Raw genomic sequence first — 26,626 nt, forward strand, 5'->3', positions numbered from 1 at the left:
GTTATGGCTTCTGGAATAAAGAGTTAACTTCACTGACTCTGGGTTGATTGCTGACCTACATTTGACTCTAGCTCCTGACAGCCTCAACCCATCTAAGACTGACCTTACCCCACTCACCACACTTTTGTATTGTCTCAATTAAGTTTCAGCTTCTTTGTCCCCATCATCCATTCCAAATTACCCAGGCTATATCCAGATACCTGTTCAGACTTCCATAGCCTCCCTTGATTAGGTGCCAGAGACTGAACATGGTTTGATTGAGGTTTGTTTTATGTAACCACAGTTAGATCAAGCCACAATTTCCTGCATTTAGACTTAATGGCAAATTCTGCTTAGTTCAGTCTTTCTTTATACATGAAAAGCAGAAGGGAGAAACGAATGGGGAGCAAGACAACCTTGTCCTGATGTATATTTTGCTCTAGGAGGTTTAGTTTGACCAGAATCGAATATACACTCCCAGAGTTGGTGCTAAATACTGCTACGTGAGCCATCATAGCCACTAGAGGGCCATGAAAATTTGTGCCTCAGGCTTTTAAGACTCATCTACCCATGTATTATCTGAAACCAAAGGGGCACATTGGTTGCCAGATGTGAATTTTCCTCCCAGATCTCCTACCCCACTATACTGAATGGAAAGATGCTGTTCAAATGGTTAGTTGCATTTCTTTTTTAACAAAGAAAAAAGTAGTCAAAGAGGAGCGTCTCCACCTCCATCATTCAGCCTGGACAATGAGGTCCAGCTCCCAAGGGCCTTCTGGCGGTTCCCTCACTGCGAGAAGTGAGGTTACAGGGAACCAGACAGAGGGCCTTCTCGGTAGTGGCATCCATCCCTTGGAACGCCCTCCCATTAGATGTCAAGGAAATAAACAACTATCTAACTTTTAGAAAACATCTGAAGGCAGCCATGTTTAGGGAAGTTTTAATGTTTGATGTTTTTTTGTGCTTTTAGTATTCTGTTGGGAGCCACCCAGAGTGGCTGGGGAGGCCTGGCCAGATGGGTGGTGTATAAGTAATAAATTATTATTGTTATTATTATTATTGCAGTAGTAATGCTGTCTTTGCCATTCAAAAGACAGATCAATTGTTTTTGTTGCTTGTCTTAACTTAATAGGTTGTATGGATAACAGCCACATTGCCTTACGTTGTTTTATCCGTACTGTTAATCCATGGACTGACATTGCCTGGTGCGTATGATGGAATCAAAGCATACCTCAACATTGACTTTAGAAGATTAAAAGAAGCCACAGTGAGTGCTTGGTTTCAACCTTTGCATTTAACATTGAAAAGGAGATTACAGTAACAAATCAAGTTTGTTCATTCACATGCAGTTGATTTATCATTGGCTAGAGAGATGTTTTATGCCTCTTTCATAATAATAGAACACTTGGACATCCAACGAGGCTGAATGTTGACAGATGGAGGTCTGGCTAAATAAAGCACCTCTTCATATATTGCATGGTTAAGCAATGGAACTCACACACACCCCCACAGGAGGCAGTGATGACCACCATCATGGGTGGATTTGAAAGAGGATTGGACAAGTTCATGGATAAAGATATCAGTGGCTAGCAGCCATTATGGTGATGGTCCAAGATAGTAATGCTTCTGTACACCAGTTGCTGGAAATCACAGGTGAGGAGAGTTCTCTTGTGCTTGGGATCTCAGAGGCATCCAGGTGGCCAGTGTGAGAAGAGGATGCTGACCTAGATGAGTCATCAGCCTGACCCAGCAGGCTCTTCTTATCTTCTTAATTAACAACAACAAAATTCAGTAAACCATGTTGTATCAAGAGCTTTCCATGTGCACTCATGCTTAGAGATGCTAGGGAATTGCATCTGTTAAGGGTCATGTACTTAACAGATGTGTTATTTAGGTAATTCAAGATGAACCTCTGCCTTTTAGAACTGGGTGGCTTGGTGGACCTAAGTCACAGCTTTGTCTGTTTGCTGTTCATTTCCAGGCCCAATTCAAGCTGCTTCGTATTTGCTATTCTCTGGGGTTATCCCATATCTTCTCAAAGGTACCTGATACTGAACAATGAATCCCTGCGTCTGGAATGCCTATGGCAGGAAGTAGTAACCTCATTGGCTCCCCAGCAATGAATGAATTGCTGTCCTGCAGACATCTAGTGTCTCTTTCACAAAAGGAGCAGCAGTAGCTACCCAGTGAAATCTGAGATGCCAGGAAGAGTGTGTCTCCCTTCCTCATTGTTCTCTGCGAAGAGCTTCCTGCAAATACTTTAGTGTTTGTGGGTGCCCTGGTTGTTTTTCTCTTCCTCAGGCTATAAATCTGCCTATGATTGTTTGCCAGCAAGAATCATGCATTACCACAATGGCGTAGTAATGCTTGCAATGACGCAATGCTGAAGCTTAGAAGAAGAGACTGGCTGGCACCTCTTGGGAAAATATTTAGGAAACTTGAAGTAGTTTTGGGTAAACAGCTCTGTGTAGTACTAGTGCTGTTGAAGTCAACATATAGCACAAATGTAGATTGCAGCCTGCAGCTGTGGTGTACTTGGAATTAAAGCAAGAACAACAGATGGATTTATTTTTAAATGCATATGGCATGTGTCAGAGGTGAGAAATAAAAGAGTTTTAAGCTTAAACCATGCAGGAAGTAAATTTATTGGTGTGGGGGGAATGGAAGGTCAGGGAACGGTTATGGTGGAACAAATTATCTGAATTAGATGTGGCTTAAGGTTGAATCAGGATGCGGGTGGCACTGTGGGTTAAACCACAGAGCCTAGGACTTGCTGATCAGAAGGTTGGCGGTTCGAATCTCCGTGATGGGGTGAGCTCCCATTGTTCTGTCCCTGCTCCTGCCAACCTAGCAGTTCGAAAGCACGTCAAAGTGCAAGTAGATAAATAGGTGCCGCTTCAGCAGGAAGGTAAACGGCATTTCCGTGCACTGCTCTGGTTCGCCAGAAGCGGCTTAGTCATGCTGGCCACATGACTCGGAAGCTGTACGCCGGCTCCCTCAGCCAATAAAGTGAGATGAGCGCCGCAACCCCAGAGTCGGCCACGACTGGACCTAATGGTCAGGGGTGCCTTTACCTTTACCTTTAAGGTTGAATCAGATGTAATATCTGCCCATTGGAATGACTTTTTTAAAAAGTACAGACTGACATGTACATATAACATGGGCCCTAGGTTGGCATACCTGTGGGCCTCTGAATGTTGTTGGACTCCAGCTCACAGCAGCTCCAGCCACCATGGCTAATGATAAGGGAAGATGGGAGCAACCTCTGGAGAGATACAGTTTCCTTACCCCTCACCTAGGGCACAGTAATTGCTAGGTACATCACGCTTGGTGTCAACCAGTGAAAATAAGAGCATCAGAAGAGCCTGCTGGATCGAGCCAAAGGTCCATCTAACCATATAATCATACCAGCATCTTATTCTCGCCCACAAGCAGGACCTGAGCATAAGAGCACGCTCCCCTCTTATGGTTTCTAGTATTTGATATTGAAAGGCATTTGCTGCCTGGAGGCAAAGCTAGTAGCCATTGATAGCCTTTTCCTCAATGAATTGTCTAATCCTCACTGGCCCTCACCGCCTCCTGTGGGAGGGAGTTCCATTGTCCCATAACTGTGTGAAGAAGTTATTTCATCTATCGACCAACATTCAGCTTCATTGGATGTCCATGACGTCTCGTCTTGTGATTGTTTTGTATTACTCATTGCCTGAGTCCAGCGATCCTCTGCTTGAATTCTGTGTCACATATCCCCAGTCCTATAGCATTTTTATTGGTTACCTGTTTGTTTCCAGGTTCAGTTTTTGAGTGCTGGTGCCAACTTTCCCATCCATTAATGGCCTAGAGTAGCCTTCACTGACATGGTGCCCTCCAGATGTTTTCTAGGCCAGCTCCCATCAGCCCCAGCCAGCACGGGGGAGTTTTCATCCAAATTGTCTGGAGGGCACAGTCTCTCCTAGTAAAAAGATACATTAAGGACCATCTTCTCCCCCACTCAAACATGTCTAAACCTTAAGGGTGCACTTTCCAATGCAATACACAAACCTGAACGCAGCTGCTATTTTAAATAACATGCTTCTCCGAATTTTGTAATGCAGTTGTCCAGCCAAGTAATGCATACAAAATGCATATGTTGGGGGCAAAGTGTTCACAAAAATGCATCTGTTAGTGGCAAAAATCACCTCGTTTGCAATTTAGGCAAATGCATACAAGCATATGTATATTAGAAGAAATTTGCACCAAAATGCCAATGAATTTTCATGAGGACTTCTTTTTTTAAAAAAATCATAATCATTAGCAAAGTGATTTGGAAGTGAACACTGGAAAAATGAGAAATGGAGAAGAACTGAGAGTGACAGATTTGCCTATCAGTCTGCCCTCAGGAGCCCAGTTTTCCTCCTCTGCTTCATGCCACAGATGTGCCTGTCCCTTGTCCTTAAAAATACTAAAGTAGGGCACCTGGGCTCAAATTCTTGCTCACCTATGCTTTCTGGATTTCAGCAGAGCTTTCCCCTATTTCTTAGTTTTAAATCCATGAAATGGCTCCTCCCCTCCCCAAACAAATTATATAATTGAAAATACAGTTGTTGTTGTTGTTGCTCAATTTTGCTATAATCCACAAACTACCTTCCTCTGTTCTCCTTATGCAGGTATGGATTGATGCAGCCACACAAATATTTTACTCCTTAGGGGCTGGGTTTGGGGTCTTAATTGCCTTTGCCAGCTACAATAGATTCGACAACAACTGCTACAGGTAAGCCACAATGCTGTAAACCTACTCATGTCCCTGTAATCAATTTTATTTGTTTAAATAGATGAGGAAAACATATTTTTGATTGTTTGACAATTTTATTTTCATTTAAGTGTTGATGTTCTTAATAATAATGTACAGAGCCAGTCTACCTTTACATTCCACAAACTGGGGAAATTAGCAGGGAAAGGTCAAAACAAGGCCTTGGCTTGTGAGCTTCCTAGAGTTATGTGGCTCAGTGGTAGAATGCCTGCTTTGCATGCAGAAGCTCTAAGGGTCAAGCCAGGTAGGGCTGGGAGAGACCTCTGCTTGAAACCCTGGTGAGCCACACCAGTCAGTGAAGACAATGCTAAGCTAGATGGACCAATGGTCTGACTCAGTATTAGTCAGCTTCCTATGTTTGCATGCATGTCTGTACAGTGCTGTCATTGTTCTGGAAAGAAGGTATTCATTCCTGAGGTTACTGAACTTAAGAACCTTACTGGACCCAGCTAGTCCAATATCTCGTTTCCCACACCAGCCAATAAAAAGCCTATGCAAAGTCCAAAAGAGCAACTACTTTATCCTAATGTTCTTCCCTGGTGACTGGCTTTGCAGGGGCATGCAGTCTCTCATTCTGGAAGGTATCACATCACTTAGAGACAGGAAACCTGTTAAAAGAATAGCAGGGTTGAGTAAATATCAAGATCTTTGTGCGGCATCTAAGCCCCCGTTCCATTACCAATAAGCACATGTTGCTTTTGCCCAGCGTCACTGTGGCCCCTAGATTTGCAGCAAAATACTGGGCAAGGTTTCTTATCTGTGAGAGGGGCTCATGGGAAAAAGCTGGCCCATGAGCTTTTGCTGCAGAGGGGAGGGGAAAGCCTATATTAGGCTGCTTCCCCTGGATGCCACAGCCATTTTGCTTTGACAGCATCTCGCCCACCCTCGGGTTAGAGCCTTCACTGAGCAAATTTGGGTCATTGGTTGACAGGGCCAGAAATTATTTTCTTTTCTCTCAACCTGATTGGCACTTGTTTGGGGATTTTTTTCACCTTTCCCTCAGTGAAATTACGGCTTTCTTTTGTTAAGCAGAAGAACATTGTTTGTATGAGGGCAGAAATGGCATTGGTCAGGATCAACATAGTATAGGGCTCCCCCATAAGGGGCCTGAGGGGAGGATTGACCACGGCAAACCCAAACAAGAGTTTGGTATCTGCCTGGTTGGAATATGTACCCTGGTCCCCCAGTGAGACCTTGCTTGCTTGCACCATGGCAAGGTTCAACACTGGCTGACTCCTGTTGTACAGGTTTGGAGCGATCCAAAACCTGCGGATCCATTCCATCAACATGGGGCTTGTGGAATGATGAACTGATCCTGGGACCCAATGCCATGCCATCCCTTGCCCAGCCTGCTGCTGCCAATAAAGATTTGGCCTGATTTTATCCCATCACCGTTGTACAGTCTGGTTATTTTGTTGCTCTCATGGGTCACATAACGCAGCTGCCTGGGCAAAAGTAATTAAATTTGGCAGCAGATGAGCCTCTGGTGGAAAAACATTCCACCTCTGGGGCTTTCTCCCCATTCACCACTAGCCTAAACTCTTATGGCAGTGGTACCTGGTGAAGGATTCAGATGATGCTCCCAGAAACTGCACATGAATACGTGGCAGTTGCTGGACCACAACTCCCATCATCCCTGACCATTGCTATATTGGCTGAGGCAAAAAACATCTGGAGGGCCATTGGTTTCCCAAACCAATGGTTGATGGTCATTTAGGATGGATAACTGCCCCAGAGTGGCTATGTGTAGTTCCCTCCCTCCACAGAACCATTCATATTTTCATGCATCCTCCAAACTGGTGTCAGTGCAAGAGATTTGGACCAGTGTGTCTGTTCCACTGAAGTTATGGTACCTGTCTTTGGTAAGCCACAATGGCTACACACAATTGGAGGCAGTTACACTTCTGAATAGGAGTTGCTGGAAACCGCAGGACAGGAGAGGGCTCTTGTGATCGGGTCCTGCTTGTGCATTTCCCACAGGCATCTGGTTGGTGACTGAGAACAGGATGCTGGACTAGATGGGCCATGGGCCTGATCCACCAGACTCTTCATGTTCCGCAAAATTCACAATGCCACAATGAAGCAAATAGTGGCTTTGGCAGTCTGCTATTTTGTTTGTTTCAGATTTGAACTGGGCTTTAGATTTCCAAGTAAGATATTCCACTGTGACAATGAATGGGCATCATCTTGCAGCACAAGCAACACCTGCAATCACATGCAGTTATCCAAATGACAACCATCTGCCTTTTTTTTGCAATTAGATTACCATTAACCAATCACTAGGAAGCATGCCTTTAAAATGAGAGAGAGAGAAAACCGTTTCCTGCATAATTGCTTTTATCCTGTAATCTGAGTAAATTTGCCATGAAACATCTAAAACAGAGTGGGGATGCCACCCCACCCTGGATAAAAACTGCTTGAGGCGATATTCAGTATTGCATTAAATTCTTCAAAGATTTATAATCCTGTCTTCCTCTCTATGGCTCGTGTCATTCACTCTCTTCCATATATATAGCCCTTAGAATTGATGCAGGGAAAGTGGTCCCCAGATGGACTCCAACTTCCATCAGCCCCAGCCACAATAGGCAATGGTCAAGGGTGATGGGAGTTGTGGTCCAACAACATCTGGTGGGCCACAGGTTTGCCACCTCCGCTCTCAAACAATGTTTGGTCCTGAGACCATTTCAATTTATATTACTCTGGGGGTAAGGCAGTAATGACAAGGAGCCTGAGGAGACAGTTGTGTTGGCTGTATGGCCTGCCCTCTGCCCTCTCCTCGGGTGCTGCTGTAGGATCTTGGCCTATTGCCATTCTCACCACCTTCTGTTTCTGGAATTGGAAGGTGGAACCATTTTGCCCTTTGCCTCAGCTAACCAAATGTATTGAGATGTCCCTGCTCTTTCCACTTCATTTATCCCCCTCACAACAACCTTGTGTGCTAGAATAAACTGATGGGGACTGGTTGTCCCACAATCACCCAATGGTGGTGAAAACCTGCCCTGCAATTTCCCAAAAATTTTCTTCCCTCATGAAAGCGCCTTCTGTTTCTTTCTGCTTCATCTGCAGGTCATTTCAAAATTCCTTTAGAATCATTACACTCTACAAGTCTGGGATATATATCTATATCTATCTATTTATTTATCTATCTATCTATCTATCTATCTATCTATCTATCTATCCAGTGGCCTCCTTGAAAGTGAGGAAAGCACTCTACCCATAAGCTTTTCACTAAAGTTTCCGTACATTTTCAGTACAGCACTACTGAGTGATTTTTGAGGCTGAGTAGGAATTTGAACACGTGTCACCTGGCTCATCGTCTTAACACTTTAACCACTATACCGAAGTGGTGTGGAGATCTCTTGAGATTTATTTTCACTCGGACAAGGCCCATTGACTCTACCTGAGCCTTCTGTTCCTGACACTCGGAGTATTAACACACTGACACCAGTTCACTCAAAATTGCAATCTACCACAAGTTGTCACCTCAAAACAGATGCTTTGGTCAGCAGAATTTGATGATCTTGGTGTAAATTGATGCTGGGTGGTGGCATTAAAAAACAGTAGTCAAATTGTATCCAGTACTTCAAATTTGTGTTTAGCTCTACTAAAATGACATTGCATGAGGTTCTTAACTGGGTTTGGCACTGGGATCTGCTTGCTGCCTTTTCATCATCTCCTGATTGCTCCTAGGGATGCGCTGATGACCAGTACGATCAATTGTGTCACTAGCTTCATCTCTGGATTTGCCATTTTTTCTATACTGGGCTACATGGCACATGTATACAAAGTCAAAATTCAAGATGTGGCCACCGAAGGTAAGAATGCATCTGCACACTTTCCTCGTTTCAAACTACATAAACCTATGCACCTCTCCTTTTTAGTTGAAAATGCCACATGACAGGATACAGCCAATGAATCTGAATGTTGCAGAATTCAGGACAGATAAATGACTCATCTACACAGTTTGAAATGTGTTGTAAAGTGCAATATACAAGCATGACACTAGATGGCAACAGTGGGCTATGCAAAATTCAATGTATTATTCAAAACGTTTTTTTTAAAAAAGCATTTTTAATATGTGTGTAGATTCTACCAAAGAAAGCCCTTCTTTACACAGTGCATGGTTAATCTATGGAGCTCACTCCCACAGAAGGCAGTGATGGCCACCAACTTGAATGGCTTTAGAATTAGGATTATACATGGAAGAGAAGGCTATCAATGGCTGCTAGCCATCATGGATATGCTCTACCTCCATGGCTGGAGGCAGCAGTGTTACTGAATAATAGTTTCTGGAGACCACAGGATGGGATAGTGCTACTTGTGCTTTGGTTTTGCTTGCGAGTTTCCCACAGGAATTTGGGTGGCCACATTGAGAACCGGAAGCTGGACTAGATGGGCCATTGGCTTCAACTAGCAGGCTCTTCCTGTGTTTTTAACTGCGCTACCAGCAATACCAGATTGGGTCCATTACTGTGTTTACACCACATTGACCACACTGCCACCTCACTCCTCCTCTCTCTCTTGGTAAGTGACAGTGACCCACCTACCCGGAAAATATAGCAATGGTATGCTGTTATACAGTATGTATAGTCTGGTAAGCCTGCTGGTTGAAAGAATAAAGTATTGTAAGGTTTATTACTGCAGGCAAAGAAAGCCATTCTGAGTACAAGATTGCATGTGGCCATCATGGAGGCATGTGGTTCGCAGAAAAGAAGGCCTAACACTAGCTAAGTGGAGGAGGAGGAGGAAGGAAGCAAAGCCTGATCTACAGATAGTTACTTGTAGGCAACTTATTCTTCCCTCATCAATTCCATCTTGCCTTTCTGTTTATTCTACCCCCCAAAACTGGTTCCGGTAACAATGATGCTTCGCTCCCAACAAGAAGCACATATCTAGGCTCCAAAGTACAATTTCTGGATAATGTTTGTGTGGGATTTATTTCCCTGGTCTATATGCAATGTCTATCTGTGCTGTTGACAAAACCACTTCTGCACCTCCTTGAAGCAGTACTTTTCTCCTTTTTCTCCTCTAGATTTTCACTTCTGGCCTATGTGCCTCTCTCAGTCTTCTGAGTTGCATGCTGCAAAATGAGTGTGGTCTAATCCTGCAGAACTGGAAAGGTTTCTCTGTCTCAGAAATGTTTTAAGAAAAGACTGGTTATTTTCAAGGCTTGTTTCCTAATTCATTTTATAGGGAATAATATTTTACTGTATCACTTGATGTTCTTATGCCAGGTGACAGTGTTGCTACCTATAACAAACATGTAAACAACCAATCTTTTCTTAACACATTTTGGGCCCAAAGCAGAAGCCTTTCCATGCAGGATTAGGCCACATACATTATGTTGCAAGCTGTGCAAGCAGCACTATAGTGACACCTGCTGACATATTACAAGCAATACAATGCAGCATATATAACTTTTCAGCCAAGGGTTGGGGGGGGGAGAGAAGGGGAGCAACTGAATTAGAGGCGATATTAAAGAAGGCTCTCTAACCAAGGCATAACCAACCAATATTAAATATAAATATAAAATCTTGCCTTAAAGTTGTGCAATTAGGAAACTATTTTTCTTTCTTTCTTCCTCAGGAGCTGGATTAGTTTTCATCATTTATCCAGAAGCTATTTCAACCCTTAAAGGATCAACTTTTTGGGCAATAGTGTTTTTCATAATGCTGCTTTCACTGGGTATTGACAGTTCTGTAAGTATATGTTATTTTTCATTTGCAACATTCTTTATTCACACACATATATGAATGTCACTCCCACGCTGCTGCTCGATTTATGTAATAGGTCCCACAGCAGAGATCATTCAGTTTTTAACTTAAGGGTTATTTCTGTTATCAGTAAGCCAGGCCAACCAAGATGGTGGTGGTGGAGGCGGTTGCTTAGCCAGCAATCAGAGCAGCATGAAGTTGCTGAGTTAGCACACTCTCTGGTTGATTATGTAGTTCTGGGGGAGCTTTCCTCTTGTGGTTAGTTGAATCTCTCTCTGCTATGTACAAGGCCTGAAATAAGAAAGACAAAAGCCCTATGTTCTTTTCTCAAATCACGCACTGTTTTTGTTTAGCTGCCTCAGTAAAGTTTTACTAGGATTTCATTTCTGTCTGGATTCAGCCTGTGTTTATGGCTGGTGCTTGAACAATAATAGTTAAATGAATCTCAGTCATTTCATCATGGATTTCAGTGACCTAAATGTAATTTCACAATCAGGTCCCTCAACGTCTGTTAACGTATTAAGAGAGCTTTAGAGAAGGGGAACCAGTGGCACGGGGGAACTTTCATAAGTGTCTGTCTTTACTTTCTTTAACTGGGATTAAGTGGCTTGCTGAAACTTCAGACTTGCCCCATACATTCAGAGCACTCTAACTGCATTCAGTTCTTCTTGTTCTTGATGCTGGAGTGGCATCAAGATTTCTATATTTAAATCAAGAGTGAGTTCACTTCTGGGAAAAACAAACAGAGCCTTCAAACTACAGGAGGGTGACTAACTGACAGACTGTGATGCTCAGGGGGGCTGTTGCCGTTCCATCACCTTCAAGAGGAATAAAAGCTTGAAAGACACCAGTCATTTATCAGGAGGAAGCAAGAGACCCAATGTATGTCAGCATAAGGTAGAAACTGGAAGTTGTGTTGGAGTCTGTGCTGTGGGTGCTGTGCACCCACCCCCCAAAATTGTGGATGTCTGGGCCCCCAAGGCCCCCTATAGTTGGCACCTGTGCTCCCCTCATGAGGTTTCCAGCAACTAGTAATCAGAAGCATTACCGCATCTGACTGTAGAAGTAGAGCAGGCATAGGCAAACTTGGCTCTCCAGATGTTTTGGGACCTACAGTTCCCATCATCCCTGACCACTGGTCCTGTTAGCTAGGGATCATGGGAGTTGTAGTCCCAAAACATCTGGAGGGCCAAGCTTGCCTGTGCCTGAAGTAGAGCATAGCCATTGTGGCTAGCCTTCTCCTTCATGAATTTGTCCAACCTATTTTAAAGGCATTCAAGTTGGTTGCTATCACAGTGCCCCTCCCCATGGGAGGGAGTGCCATAGTTTAATTACTGTATGTATAAATAATTTATTATTATTATTATTATTATTATTATTATTATTATTATTAGTGCTGCATGGAGAAGTAGTTTCGTTTAAATGTCCGAAATCATTCCTATGAGATGTTGGCTATAGAGAGTGGTTGCTGTTGTTCCCTCTCATTTTTCCTAGCTCTTGGATCATGATGAAACTAATTGGTAATAGGTTCAAGACAGGCCCCCTCCCCCCAAAAAAAGGAAAAAAGGAAAAACTTGCACAACAGATAATTGACTTGCGAAATTCAATCACACAGGATGTGGCATTTGGTCATATACTTAATAGGTTTTCTTAGCGAGAATTAGTTAAATTCATGAAGGATTGGTCTGTCCATTGTCATTAGATGTCATATGGAACCTCTCATGTCTGGATACAAGATATCTTTGGTTACCAGATGTTTGTGGCAAACAGCAGAAAATAGCCATCTCCCATTTTCCTCATCTGATGAGTTTCCCTTGGCCAATTCAACTCTCAAGGTGGCTCCAGAAGCCAGATTTGGTGGATCTTGGGTCATGGAAAGCTGCCTTATACTGAGTCAGGTCATTAATCTATCTACTTCAGTATTGTCTATACTGATTCACAGTGACTCTCCAGGATTCTTGGAGCTGTAGTTTCTTAATGGTGCCAATAGTTGTTAGGTGACCCCATTCCCCTGCCAGAGCTACAATTTCAGAATGGTTTATCAATTCCTTTTGACAGAGAACTCTGGGAATCTTACTCAGAGTAGACCCACTGAAATAAATGATCCTAAGTTAGCCATGTCCATTTACTTCTAGGTCTACTCTGCGTAGGACTTGCATTGGATGCCACCCTTGGAGTAATTAATTTATACCAGTTTTTTTTAAAAAAAAATGGGAGAAGGTTAAATGATAAAGCATTTTTGCTAACCTGCAATTTTCTTTTTCTTTTTAGATGGGTGGCATGGAAGCTGTCATCACTGGCTTAGCAGATGATTTCCACATCCTAAAAAGACATAGAAAGCTTTTCACATTTGGGGTCTCCTTTGGCACCTTCCTTGTTGCTCTCTTTTGCATAACAAATGTAAGTGTTCCTTTGGGAAGTCTGTGCCTATTCTTGGCCAATAACTCAAGTGACTACCAAGCGGATAGCTGCCGATCCTTCTGTCAAATTTTGTGTCGGAGAGATAATGATTTGGCACAATGGCCAGAAACTGCTGCCGACCCAATACATAGATGATAGAGAAAATCCTGTTGTCTTATGCTCCAGTGAGAGATTTAAATTACAGAATTAAAAATTAGTAATGTATTTATTGCATTTATATCCCCCTCTCCCCCACTCCTGGAGTTCAAGTTGATGTTCTTTACTTATCATTCCCCATGACAGAACTGTTTCTTTTAAATCTGTCTCTTCCTACTTTTACTCTGCATGATTGGCCAACAGCCTCCAGGATGATAACCCAATGGTCTGTCCATCACAGACACCAGGTTAGGGGGGGGGGAAACTGGTATGTATTGAGTCAGGCTCTCCTAGGACTGAAATAGATTGGTTACATGGGTTGTCAAGCAAATTAGATCCCATCCAATCAGAGCTTTGAGTGTTCGAGTATTTCTGGGCTGCTTGTTTTATTGGATGCTTTCTTCTTGTTACTTAGGGTGGAATCTACATACTGACTCTGTTGGACACATTTGCTGCTGGGACGTCCATCTTGTTTGCTGTTTTAATAGAAGCCATTGGCGTCTCCTGGTTTTATGGTGAGCCAGTGGTGGGGGAGGATTGTTCCAATTGTTTATGACTGCAACCAGTCAGAGTAAACTGCAGTGTTTCCCCCCAAAGTAATTGCTACAGTAACATCATAGTAGTTTAGAGAAAGGGAATGTGGATGAACAAGAATCAAAGAAGAAGAGACAAAGGGGCTATCTAGACCAGCATTCTTTTTCCACTGGGGCCAACCAAATTCCTATGAGAAGCCCAAATCAGGGCATGAATGCTGTAGCCATCTCCTGCAGATGAACCTCAGCAGGTATGTGCTGTGTGAAGAAGTCCTTCCTTTTGCCTGTCCTGAATATCCCACCATTCAGCTTCATTCAATGGCTCAGGTTCCAGGTTCCAGTATAACGGGGGGGGGGGGATCTACATCCTAATTAAAAACACATCTCATGAAAATTCGCCAGAAATTTAGTGAAGATTTCTCCTGATCATCATACTTTTTGTGTGCAGTTTTGACTAATGTGCATATTTTGCCAGCTGTTTTCCCTAACATAATGCGTTTCTGTATGTTGTTTTCAGTTGCTGATTTTTATGCACATTTCACCTCTGACATATGCATTTTGGTAAACGCTGTTTGATTGGAAAACTAAACTGAAAAATTCTAAGAAGTGCAAATTTCGAGAGACAGCTGTGTTTCAGTTCTCATACAGTTTTGAAAAGTGCATATTAAGGAGGTTCACTATTAAATGCAAGCTGAATTGAATTTCTCCTCCATCCCTAGCTCTGGAATGTATGACATCAGGCTGCAGCTCATGGGATCAGTGTGATTGCCTATTGAGCAAAAGTCTCCATTCCCATATACTAGAATATGCACATGAAAGGCATGTTATGGCCTTTCTCCTTGACATCTAGTTTTCAATAGGCTGTTCTTTCATATGCATTTTATGTTATATACAAATCAATATAATATTGTGAGCCTCCCATCAGCCTTATGCAAAAGTCCAGTCCAAACGGAGGTGTTTCTTTTTTCTTTGACGTCTTCATCTGCTGTCTATCAGACAGAGACCAAAACATCAGGTCAAAGACTCCCTTTATTTACACACTCAGCTCAGCTTTTTGAGATTAGTTGCAATTCAACATCAGAGAACAGAGCTTTGCCCTCTGATGCTTTCTGTATGTCAAATAGCCAAAGGACATAAACACAGACCAGTGGAGTAAAGGAGACACAGAGAGATTAATTTCCCCCCTCTTTCCCACTGTGTAGACGATCATAACACTGCCAGCCAGCCAGATGTCTCTCCTCCTCCTCCTGCAAATGAAAATGAATGCGTTTAGATAACCTGGGCTTGAAAAGCTTGCTGGAGCTGTATTTATTATAACAGCTCTTTAGAGAGTTTACTAAACACAGCAGGGCAACCTGGGGGGAAATGGCTTTTTAATCACACATGCGCCTGCCAAGAGGTAAGAGCGAGGAAGCTTCTGACTGACTACTACCTTGAAGGCTGGGAGCACGGCGTTAATTATGCCCTCAATTACACTGTTCCCATCATGTTGTATAAATGCATGTGATTGCAGGGCAGCTCAAGCTCTGCTAGGACAGTGTTCCTTGGGGAGAGGGTTGGATAGTTAAACCACAGTCAGTCCCTCTTCCCAAGAATCTCTGGGGATTGTAGCAAGCTGCAAGCAGAGTAGGGCTCTCCTGACAACTCACAGCACCCTTAACAAACTACGGCCCCTAGGCATATTTGGAGGAAGCCATGGCTGTTAAAGTGGAATCATAGTGCTTTGAATGTAATGTGACTAAGACTGGATCCCTCTTTCTTTCTTTCTTTCTTTCTTTCTTTCTTTCTTTCTTTCTTTCTTTCTTTCGAGTAGGGAACCTAGTACCATCAACAAGTTGTTGCATGACAATTCCCTTCAGTCCCAATGGTCAGAGATAGAAAGTTGTAGAATCATAGAGTCTGAAGGGAGCCTGAGGATCATCTTGTCCCACCTCCTGCAATTCATGGGAGCAAAGATCCAACAACATCTGGAGGATTGCCTCTCCCTCTCCCTGTTTAAAAGGTTTGCATCAGTGAAGGTGCTCCGTAGCCTAGTCTGAGCCACAAGACCCTTCCACGCCTTTTTGCTAAATTTCTTCTCTTCATTGCTCTCCTCAAAATTATCTCCCATTCTGTTGAAACAGGAGGTCCGGAACTGAGAACGCTCCACATTATTGCCGTCACGGAATGAAGTCCACCCCCACACCACCACCCTTCCTTTTTTCTCTGGTCATAGCCAGGTGTCTTCTTAAATGGTTTTCTTATGAACTTTCCTCCCTTTGTTCTTACCATTCCTTTCCCTCATCAAACGCCTCTCCTTGGTTACACACATTCTCATCTTTCAGTTCTTCTGCCAAAGACCTCCTAAGTGCTTTGGCAACTCCAAAAGTGCAATGAGGACATGATCATCCAAACAAGATGATGTGGGTTGTTGCATGCTCCCTCACCCCTTTCCCCATCTGCATTAAAAGGCCTGTAACCAGGTTTATGGAAGTAATTCTTCATGCACCATATCATTTCAAACTGTCCCTATAAAAAGCTCGACGTTAATCAACACCTTCCATAGAGATTGCATTTCTTCTTCATCTCTTTGACTCACTTGTTAACCCTCCAGATTCTTTCCTCTTTGATTCAGCTGTCTCCTCTTCAGTATAATAGACAACATAGCTTCAGTCCTCTCAAAGTTGAAACAAGGTCAACATTTGTTGTGTGAAATTCATCCTATGCCTTCTGCTTTGCTGCTTATAAACGGGCCTCTACTCTCCCTGCATAAGTTTAAAGGCTGGGATGTGACTGAGGTTACGGCATATCTGTTGGAGTTTGCTGATCAAAGAATATGACATTAACCACATCCCTATCTTCTTCGGACTCAGAAGTTATTTACTCCTCCTGAACTCAGATTTACTGGCCTTTTAGAATAGCTTCCTTTTGGTTGTGGTTCATGTCATTGACTCTCTGCAATTAGCCAGACTCTGTTCATTTCTTAGAACTATTTCTTTCCTAATTACTACCATTCTTCCTTCTCTTGCTCATATCCCCTTCCCTTTGGAAGTTCTACACACAAAGGGCCCCAGGTTCAATTCCTGGTGTATCCAGGTCAGACTGGGAAAACCTCCTGCCTGAAACCTTGGAGAGCTGCTGCCTGCCAGTGTAAACAGTGCTGAGCTTGATGGACCAGTGTTTTGACTCAGTATAGGCAGCTTCCTATGCTCCTATTCAAATTTACTGCTGCACATAGCTCAGTGGTAGAGCACACATTTTGTATTCTAAAGGTCTCAGGTTCAAGCCCTGGTATCGCCAGATAGTGCTGGGAGAGACCCCTGCCGGAAATCCTGAAAGACCACTCCTTATCATATAGACAATACAGGTAAAGGGACCCCTGACCATTAGGTCCAGTTGTGACCGACTCTGGGGTTGCGGTGCTCCTTTCGCTTTATTGGCCGAGGGAGCCGGCGTACAGCTTCCAGGTCATGTTGCCAGCATGACTAAGCCGCTTCTGGCGAACCAGAGCAGCACACTGAAATGCTGTTTACCTTCCCACCGGAGTGGTACCTATTTATCTAATTGCACTTTGATGTGCTTTCGAACTGCTAGGTTGGCAGGAGCAGGGACTGAGCAATGGGAGCTCACCCCGTTGCAGAGATTTGAACTGCCGACCTTCTGATCGGCAAGTCCTAGGCTCTGTGGTTTAACCCACAGCGCCACCCACATCCCTATCATATAGACAATACGCTGATCTATATGGACCAGCTGTCTGACTCAGTGAATAAGGCATCTTCCTATGTTCCTATGTTCAATGGAGTTTAAAAGATGTATAGTAGAATAGACCAGTGGTCTGGCTGGGTAGAAGGCAGCTCCCTACATTAGACCAGGGTCATGACTTAGTGGTGGAGCATCTTCTATGCCTGCAGAGTTCAATTTCCAGGTAGGTCTGCTGCCTAAAACTCTGCAGAGTTACTACCAGTCAATGTAGACAGATATATGATCAGCTATAGAAGGTAGAAGGCTGATTCCCCCCTGTGGATCAGTATGAGGGGAGACTTTCAAGTCAACTGTTTCAGGAAGCTAAGAGATGATTTTTGTTGTTGACACATTGCTCTGTAAAACATAATTTATTATGGCTGTAGGGAATGTTAAAATTGATCATTGGTTAAATCTGGCATGGCTCTGCCGACCTACTATCGTCAGAGTTGATCTCTCTCTCTCTCTCTCTCTCTCTCTCTCTCTCTCTCTCTCTCTCTCTCACACACACACACACACACACACACACACATACCAGCCATCCCCTTCTTTCAATGCCCAGTTGCCTTATTGACCAGCAGAAAACTCTGTTTAGCTGAAAGGCGCACTTGACATTTTAGCACCAGCCAAAGGAAGTTTTTCTGAAATGTTTTGATGGCAGCTTAAGCTATATCTGTGTCAATTTATGTGGGGAAGGAATGACTGCATGTAAGAGTTTTTACAAAGAACGATTCCAAATAAGAATTTGTTATTACATGGATAAACTGTGGTGTTTACAAATTGAGTGGATATTCTTATATGTTTGACTGTCATTTTGGGCAACAAAGGGATTTTAAGGAGGGGCAAAATGTGCACATGTTTCCTTCTAGTTTCCTTCTAGTTCTCTGGCATTATTTTCCCTCTTCCCTGCTTTAGTTCCATTTTCCTGGGCTGGCTTCCTCCTGAAAAAGAGGCACATGGGAGAACCCAGATACCATGGACAACTTTAGGGGTTAGACTAGATGACCCTGGGGATCCCTTCCAACTCTCCAATTCTATGATTCTAACATTAGGAACTTGGTGCTGTTATGGTGCTGCATTGCAGATGTTGCTGCATGATGCCTTTCTCTTTTTGGAGAACTCCTCGAAAATCATAAAAGGAAGTGACTTTTTTGTCATTGCAAAATGGAAAAATGTGCCCATTTCAGCAGAACCCTAACTAGATTTGCTAATTAACATTGTAAATAATGGTACTTTGTTTTTAAAAACCCTCATACTAACAGATGTCGGGAAAGGTTTTGTAGAATTAAGGGACTTTGCTTACAACAATTGAGCTGAATTAGGGTTTTAGAGAGGACAAACCTTCGCTGTGATTTGCTACTTGACAGCATTCCAAATGTATGAAACCTTACCAGAGCTTAGTCCCTCCCCCCCCCCGAGTTCCTGGGACTTATTCCCAAATAAGCACACACAGGAACTGCAGCAAATTGCTTAAATCTCATTGGATTCAGTGACTTCAAGATGGCAGTCATTTGGCCATCATTTCATAGAGCACCATCCTTTTGATGATCCCACAGAACATGAGTCATATTTGAACAGCTTATCAGCTTTAAGTGGGATGGCAAGCAAGTAGTGTGAACATCAAGCATTGCAGTGGCTGTTGTTGTCAAATGTATCCATGCGCTGTCTGCTTCTGTCTTATATTTGTGGTTGATCTTCAGGTGTGGACAGATTCAGTGAAGACATCCAGCAAATGATGGGCTTCAAACCAGGCCTCTACTGGAGACTTTGTTGGAAATTCGTGAGCCCTGCTTTTTTATTGGTAAGCCTTTCAGATGTTTTAATAGGAATTATAGAGCATGTGAATCTATGGCAGGCATAGCCAAAGCGGTGCCTTTCCACATGATGTTGGGCTTCAACTCCCATCAGCCTTATCTGACATGACCAATGGTGACAGAAGCTATAGTCCAGTAGCAACATATGAAGGGAACCACATTGACTACTCCTGTGACATGGTTTGCTCCCCTGCCTCTTCTGGTATAGATCAAAGATGTGGGTCCTGGCCCAGACATGTTCATGTATAAGAAACCTACAATCAGGTAGAGCGGGGATGAGCATGCTAGCTCAGCCTCAGTGCCTTCCATGAACTGAAGGGTGACCATATAAAATGGGGAGCCTTTTCTGTTCATACAGACTTCCTGTGTGGTGTAGTACCCTAGAAAATACCATATCTTTCCATGTATAAGACTAGGAACGTAAAGCACCATAGAAAAAAATATAAAATAAGCATTAATATTAATCATAGAATTGTAAAGTTTGAAGGCACACCAAGAGTCATCTAGAGCAACCCTCTGTGATACAGGAATCACAGCTAATAACTGGCTAATTAAGAAAGTTTAAGCAGCTGCAAAGGCCAGACAGCATAAAAAATAGTGTTCAAAAGATGCCTGAAAGTCAAAAGCAAGATGCCTGCTGCATCTCTGCTGCAATATTATTTCAAAGCAAGGGACCAGTGATACTAAAAGCCCAACTTCTCATTGAAGCTAGTCAGGGCTCTGTAATATTGGAGACAGCTAACTGTGCTCCTCTGGATGATCTCAGTAAGAGCTCAGGCATCCTGGACCCAAGCTGTTTAGGGCTTTGTATAGTAATACAAGAGCTCTGATCCTTCCCTGGTAGCATCAAACAGACAGTGCAGATGTTTTAGCAGAGAGGGGGGTCACATGCTGTCGGTTGCCTGCACCCGCCAGCCATCTGCAACAGCCTAAACCTTCTTCTGCGTTTGAATCTCCCTTGACCTTGGACACCTTCAACTTGAAATTGCTCTGCACAGTTCTACTGAAAGGAGTGGGGCTTCAGAACAGCACGTGTTAATGGATTTTGTACAAGAAATAGATTGTTCCATAGGTGCAGGAACATGAAGATTAATGGGAAAGAGTGATCAGTAACTGGACTGTTGTTGAATGGAAGTTTCACAGTTTTGTTTGTGGGTCTGGTTTTGTTGTTTTATTTTCAATCTTCAGCTGCTGCAAAGGTGCTGGTGGTGGGAAATAGAATCTGAAAATGAGATATTTGTTTATTAATTTTAAAAGGGGGGAAAACAGTAAGCCGTTTGGCGTCATTTAAAATTTTTAACACATGGAAGATGTTTCTGCTTGGAACACTCACAACCCACTTTTGTTAACATTTCCCTTTTTAATTTCCCACTCAAAATCTGAAGATCCCCCACTCCACTACTTCTAATCATGGGACTCTGTAAGACCATTAAGTGCATCTTTTTCAAATGAAATATAAATAAATAACAGATGTGTCCTACCTTTTTGGGCTCTTTGCTCTCAGAAGATTTGAAGAAGATGAAAACACACATACTATCTAATTGCAGTGATGAGCAGCAGATGGTTTCTTTTTTCTTTTTAATTGGAAACAAAAAAAAAGAGCAGATCAACCCAAAACCTCTTTAATTTTTTTATTCCAGATGTCAAGTGAAGTGAGTGTGAATGTAGTAAATATATATATTAAGGATAAATGTGCTTTCAAATGCTAGTGGTGGGAGAATTGCAACCTGATGTGAAAAAGGGGTGGGGGAGGGAGACTGGAAAAATGAGGGAAACTGAAATTGAGAAATTTGTCTATTTCTAGTCCATAGTAGCTTCCTGGAAGCAAATCTCTTGCTTTAGTGTAAAGATGGAGTTGGGTAAGTTTAGGCTGGAGAAGAGAAGCCTGAGAGGTAATATGAAAACCATCTTCAAATATCTGAAGGGCTCTCACATGAAAGATGGAACAAGCTTGTTTTCTGCTGCTCCAGAGGGTAGGACTGTCAGGTTTGCATTTATTGGTACAGGAAGTATTGGTTTAAAGTGTAGAGATCTTTCCTATTCTAATTAATTCAAGAAGGTTCTATAAGCTTCTCTGTATGAGACAAGCTGGTGCAAGCTGGAAGTTTCTAGCTAATAATCAAGCTTCTATCCTGTCTGGAAACAAGCACAAGATTCCTGATGTTTGGGTTATTCCTTCAGAGAAGCTGAACAGCTGGTTCAAACTGGTTTTGTTATCTATTTCTGTCCAGGTCATGCTGACTATAATAATAGGCCAGAAGGAGCCTAGGTTTCACTTTCTGTCTCTCTTTCCTTCTGGTGTGGTGGTCTGTATATAGTGTTAAGGTTTTAGTCTTATTTTAAGTTTAAGTTAAGTCTGCTGCAACCTGATTTCTTATGGACTGTGATAATCCTGAAGACTTGGATTTGTGACCGTTATGCTCATTTGCCTTCAGTAGTAAAAACTCTGCTGGATGAAGTTGATTACCTATGGTTTATTTTTTGGGAACCCTGCACCGTGCTTAATTTTTTACTCTGCTAACTATACGTTGGAGTCTGCTCTGGATCAATATGGAGCAGAATCATGACAAGAACCTGAACCAATGGGTTCAAATGACAGGAAAGAAGATTCCAGCTAAACATTAGGAAGAACTATCTGGTGGTAAAAGCTGTTCAACAGTGGAATGGACCACCTCAGAAAGTGGTGTCACTGGAGGTTTTTAAACAGAGGTTGGATGGCCATCTGTCAGGGACTCTTTAGTTGTGACTTCTGCTTTGCAGTGTGTTGGACTAGGTGAGGATACCTTCCAACTTTATGATTCTATTGTTCAGCATCCAGCTTTTACTGGGTTGTGGCAGTGGTGTTTTTGTTTGCTTGCTTGTTTTCCGTTCCAAAGATGGCATGCTACCAGCAAAGACTATAAACTCACGCTGAAGCCTCTTCTCTGACATCTAATGCCTTTAACTTGATGTTTGAGCGACAAGCCTAATAGCTAACATTATAGGCAAATCAAAACCCTTTCGGGCTTTTCTTCTGTGACAAGATTTAACTTGACACTCAATATTAAACAATGAGGTGCATCGGGTCTTGTCCCCTTTCTGAGGTTGCCATTTGCACTCATGCTGTTAAGTTTGATAGCTGAGAATGCCACAGTCGACAAGCGCATGGTGAGGCTAGACAGCAGAAGCAATTGGAATTTTGGGATGAGAGAAGACACTGAGTTTTTGGATTGTGATACAGACAAATAGGCTCCCACTACAAAATTGGTATGCCTAGGCCAGGGGACATTCAAAGCTCTTCCTTCTCAGGTAGAAGACTGTTTGGGGCAAGTCAATGGGTAGGCACCTTCACACATCAATATGGTGTAGTGGTTAGAGTGTCAGACCAACAGCTTGGGGACCAGGGTTCAAATCTCTGCTCAGCCATGAAGTTCACTGGGTCCCCTTGGGCCAGTCACTGCCTCCTCTCAGCCTAATCTATCACACAGAGTGGTTGTGAGGATAAAATGGGGAAGAGAACCATTTACAGTACACCACCTTGAGTGCTGGTGGGGGGAGGTATATGGATGTATTAAATTTATAAAATAAAGATCTGTACACCCCTTTGTCCACCCTCCCTTTCCAGCAACTTTGTTCCACTCCTCCCCTTCACTGGGTTTGACACTGGTCTTTTCTTACATATTTCACTTTCCCGTCCTTAAAATCGAGCATGTGTATATACTGTTCCTCCGTAGACAAGGTAAAGCCCAGCTGTGAGTCAATTGTAAAGCCAATTCTCTAAGGTGATTCTATCATATTACTTTTCAAGTGGAAGCATTTATAGGAAGTTTGATAAGCCATTTGGTGACTAACGTAAGTGCCGAGAATTATTGTGTGGTCACTAATATGATTGCAGATAAATATTGTATGTTTATTTTACGCTAAACCAGTCATCTTCAAATTACAAAATAAGCTTCAGAGTTCTACAGCAGCCTTTGCTAACTTTGTGTCCACAGATCTTCTTGGATGACAACTCTCATCCTCTTCACCCAGCAAGGCCAATGGACAAGTGAGGACAGGAGTTGTCATCCAATAAGATCTGGGAATCCAAGGTTGGGGAAAGATCCGGAGGATGGAGGTAACCATAAAGACCACCTCCTTCCCTGCAGACGCTCCTGGGTGTTGAGAATGGCAGAGAAGGCCCTCTTGGTTGTTCCATTGCCCTCAGAAGCATGGGTGGCAGTGGCCTGGAAGAGGGCATTCTCTGTGGAAGCCCCTAGGTTGTTGGACTTCCTCCCCACAGAGGTGTGTCTGACACCTTCATTACACAGCTTTCATCGTATACTGAAGATACACCACTTTAGCCTGGCTTTTGATACTTGAGAGATAAATATCTTAGGACCCACTTTATTTCTGTGATTGCAAATTGTTCTAAAATGTTTTTAACGTTGTGCTTTAATTGTTGTAAGCTGCCCTGGGACCTTAGGATCAAGAGTGGCTTCTTCTTGTTGTTGTTGTTATTATTCTGAGGAGACACCTGAAGAGTCTCCTTTGTTTCATCTTGGAATAAACATATGGTTCAAAGGAAATTGATTATAACTTTCTCCTCTTATTTCCCACAGTTTGTGGTAATAGCCAGCATTGTCACTTTTAAACCTCTGACCTATGATGAATATGTCTTCCCACCCTGGGCCAACTCTGTCGGATGGGGAATAGCATTGTCATCAATGATCCTTGTGCCTGCGTATGCCCTCTATAAATTATTGAAGGCGCGAGGGACCTTTAAACAAGTGAGTGGCCAAGCAGTGAAATGTCATGGAAATGTTCTTTGTGAAATGAAAATCGCCAGTATTAAGCTAAGAGTTTGCTTTCTTTAATTCCACAAACACTTTTGCAGATAGGTGACCTTTCGGAAGCAGCTTTTAAGTAATTTGCCATTTCAAGAAGGGATTTAGGACTCTTTTTCTACTTCCTGTTCTGGAAGTTTGGAAGCTAAAGCACCCCAGGACCTGACCTATTAAAGGACAAACTAGGCATGAGAGCCATCATCTCGTTTTCTAGCACAATGATAGCCAATTGGTGCCCTGCAGGTGCTGTTGGACTCCATTTCCCATCAGCCCCAGTCAATGTAGCCAATAGTCAAGGATGATGTGAGTTGTAGTCTAGAGGGTACCCTGTTGGCTCTGCTAGCAACTTGTTCTTAACTTCAAAACATCTGCAGAGATTAGATTAAGGAGTGGAATTGGTTGAACATTTCTTTTATGCTATTTCTATGATTTGAAATTTGCTCCTTGAATGTGCCAGGACTAATAGAAGCTTCAGACTGGGAGGGATGTGATTTCCATCAGAGAAAAAAAAGTGTTGGGGAGAACCATTAACACCCACCCCACCCACCCCCAAGTGCATCCCTGGGTATCTATTTTGGCATTAAGTGGTATATCAGTGAATAAAACATGATAATAATGTATAGCAGCAAAATATAATGGGAAAGCTTTTAAGATACACTTCCTTGCCTTGGATGTGAAAATAAATTCTATTACAGAAAATGAGTTACAGGAAATTCTTCCACAAACCAGATGTGAAAATAAATGGGGGAAACCCTTCTCTGCAGTTTTTTCACACTTAAGTTGTTAATGGAGGTGAATCACTTGCAAAGTAATGGGAATGTGGCTTGAGCAAAAGAGGTCAAGACAGAGGTCAAGGCTGGGACAGATGCGGTGACAGTGACACTCCTTTTCCAAATTTTAATCCCAACTGCTATTTCAAAACTCTCTCTGTAGACCAGTGATGGCAAAGGGTTCTAGTTGAGTGGTAGAGCATCTGCCTTGCATGCAGGCCCCTCCAGGTTCAATCCCCATCATCTTCAGGTAAGGATGGAGGGAAGCCCTATCTGAAACTCTGCAGGGCCACTGGCAGTCAGTGTTGACAATTCTGAGCTAGATGGACCAACTGTCTGACTCAGTATAAAGCAGCTTTCTATGTTCCTAACCTGTGGCTCTCCTGACATTGTTGGACTACAACTCCCATCACCCTGACCTGACCATGCTGGCAAAGTCTGATGAGAGTTGCAGTCCAACAACGTTGGGGGGTGGCACAGGTTAACCAGCACTGGTATAAGGATACAGAACCCAAAATTTATCATATTTGGTTTAACTATACTTTCAAAAAGAGAGCCTTGGTTTCTATGGTGAAAAAATGTCTCCCATTATTCTGCATTGCAATTGCACTGTGCTCGCTTCCCAATTACCATCCCTAAACTGTGCAGAATTAAGTTTTGTGATCATATTAATTTTCCTGTCACTGCCATGGGAAAGCCTTCTCAGTGCTGTCATGTTCACTTTAGATGCGCTTCAGCCTTTCAGTAAGAAAGCATGAAGGCACAATTTTCCCTCTCTTGCTTTTCACTTCCCAGCATCTTCTATTGCAAAGCTGGTTCAAAGCAGGTTATGTTATTTGCCACTAAGCTTTCTGTGTCCCACTCCTGCCTTTTGTTTAAGGTGCTGTGGTGTCACAGAATCCTCACATGCAGCCAAAGATGTCTGTGTAACTTGTGATGTGTATATTCCCGCACTAAGGTGTGTTTTTATTGCTAAAAATAAAAATAGAAGAGCTTTATTCCGTCATCAATATAATTGATTCTTCTCCTCTGCCTGTGCTCCTTTGTAGAGACTAGCATATTGCATCACACCTGAGAATGAACACCATCTTGTAGCAGAAGGGAATGTGCGGCAGTATAAGGTTTGTACAGTATTCTTCTACTTTATTCATTTATTTATTTATAAATGTCCATTCCTTGAAAAGATGTAGAGTGGTACCTCGGGTTACATATGCTTCAGGTTACATACGCTTCAGGTTACACACTCCACTAACCCAGAAATAGTGCTTCAGGATAAGAACAGAAATCGTGCTCCAGCGGTGCGGCAGCAGCAGGAGGCCCCGTTAGCTAAAGTGGTGCTTCAGGTTAAGAACAGTTTCAGGTTAAGAATGGACCTCCAGAACGAATTAAGTACTTAACCTGAGGTATCACTGTACAGGGTAATGATGTACATCAAACAGGAATATATGAATCACAAACGTGTATATGTGTACAGGTAGACAGATGGGTTTAAGAATATATATACACACACCAAACTGATATTTTGATTCTGAGCCATTGTATGAAAGTTTTATTAGAAAGAAAGCCCCTTGGATTTATGTAGAGCAGGGTAGCCAATGTGGTCGCTTCCAGCTGTTGGAGGACTACAACTCCCATCATCCCTATCATAGGCCATGCTTCCTGGGACTGATGGGAGTAGGTGTCCCACAACATTTGGACATCCTGATATAGTGGGATCTATGTCATTCTTGCAAAGGGCAGTTTGGACCTTTTTGCTGAGAAGCTTTCCAAACCCCAAGAAATTTGTAGTTCAGAGGCTGTACTTACTGATTTTATATTTATTGCTCATTAGCCTTCTCTTCAGGTTTTAGCCCCGTGAAGTGGGCAGGGGAGGGAGGTCTTCATTATTGTTTTTGCTAGAATTTAGCAATACAATTAACAACATCACCATAGTATTCAGACAAATCTTT

The 26,626-nt window shown here is 42.8% G+C and overlaps 2 protein-coding genes across 2 annotated transcripts in view; one reads left to right on the top strand and one right to left on the bottom strand.

Moving 5' to 3' along the window:
- The window catches only part of LOC308591485 (tigger transposable element-derived protein 1-like), a gene marked incomplete at its 3' end in the record, with an annotated part of 500,687 nt that overhangs the window by 156,320 nt on the left and 317,741 nt on the right, over positions 1 to 26,626 (bottom strand). The window lies entirely within an intron of this gene.
- The window catches only part of SLC6A2 (solute carrier family 6 member 2), a 53,823-nt gene that overhangs the window by 26,949 nt on the left and 248 nt on the right, over positions 1 to 26,626 (top strand). The window contains exons 6-14 of the mRNA XM_081201178.1: positions 1,112 to 1,246; positions 4,623 to 4,726; positions 8,456 to 8,580; positions 10,352 to 10,464; positions 12,751 to 12,879; positions 13,451 to 13,550; positions 18,989 to 19,089; positions 23,683 to 23,850; positions 25,727 to 25,798. Coding sequence (XP_081057304.1) covers positions 1,112 to 1,246; positions 4,623 to 4,726; positions 8,456 to 8,580; positions 10,352 to 10,464; positions 12,751 to 12,879; positions 13,451 to 13,550; positions 18,989 to 19,089; positions 23,683 to 23,850; positions 25,727 to 25,798 — 1,047 coding nt within the window. The remainder of the gene's footprint in view (positions 1 to 1,111; positions 1,247 to 4,622; positions 4,727 to 8,455; positions 8,581 to 10,351; positions 10,465 to 12,750; positions 12,880 to 13,450; positions 13,551 to 18,988; positions 19,090 to 23,682; positions 23,851 to 25,726; positions 25,799 to 26,626) is intronic.

This window comes from Podarcis bocagei, assembly GCF_964188305.1.
Source record: "Podarcis bocagei genome assembly, chromosome: 7".
Taxonomy (NCBI): Eukaryota; Metazoa; Chordata; class Lepidosauria; order Squamata; family Lacertidae; genus Podarcis; species Podarcis bocagei.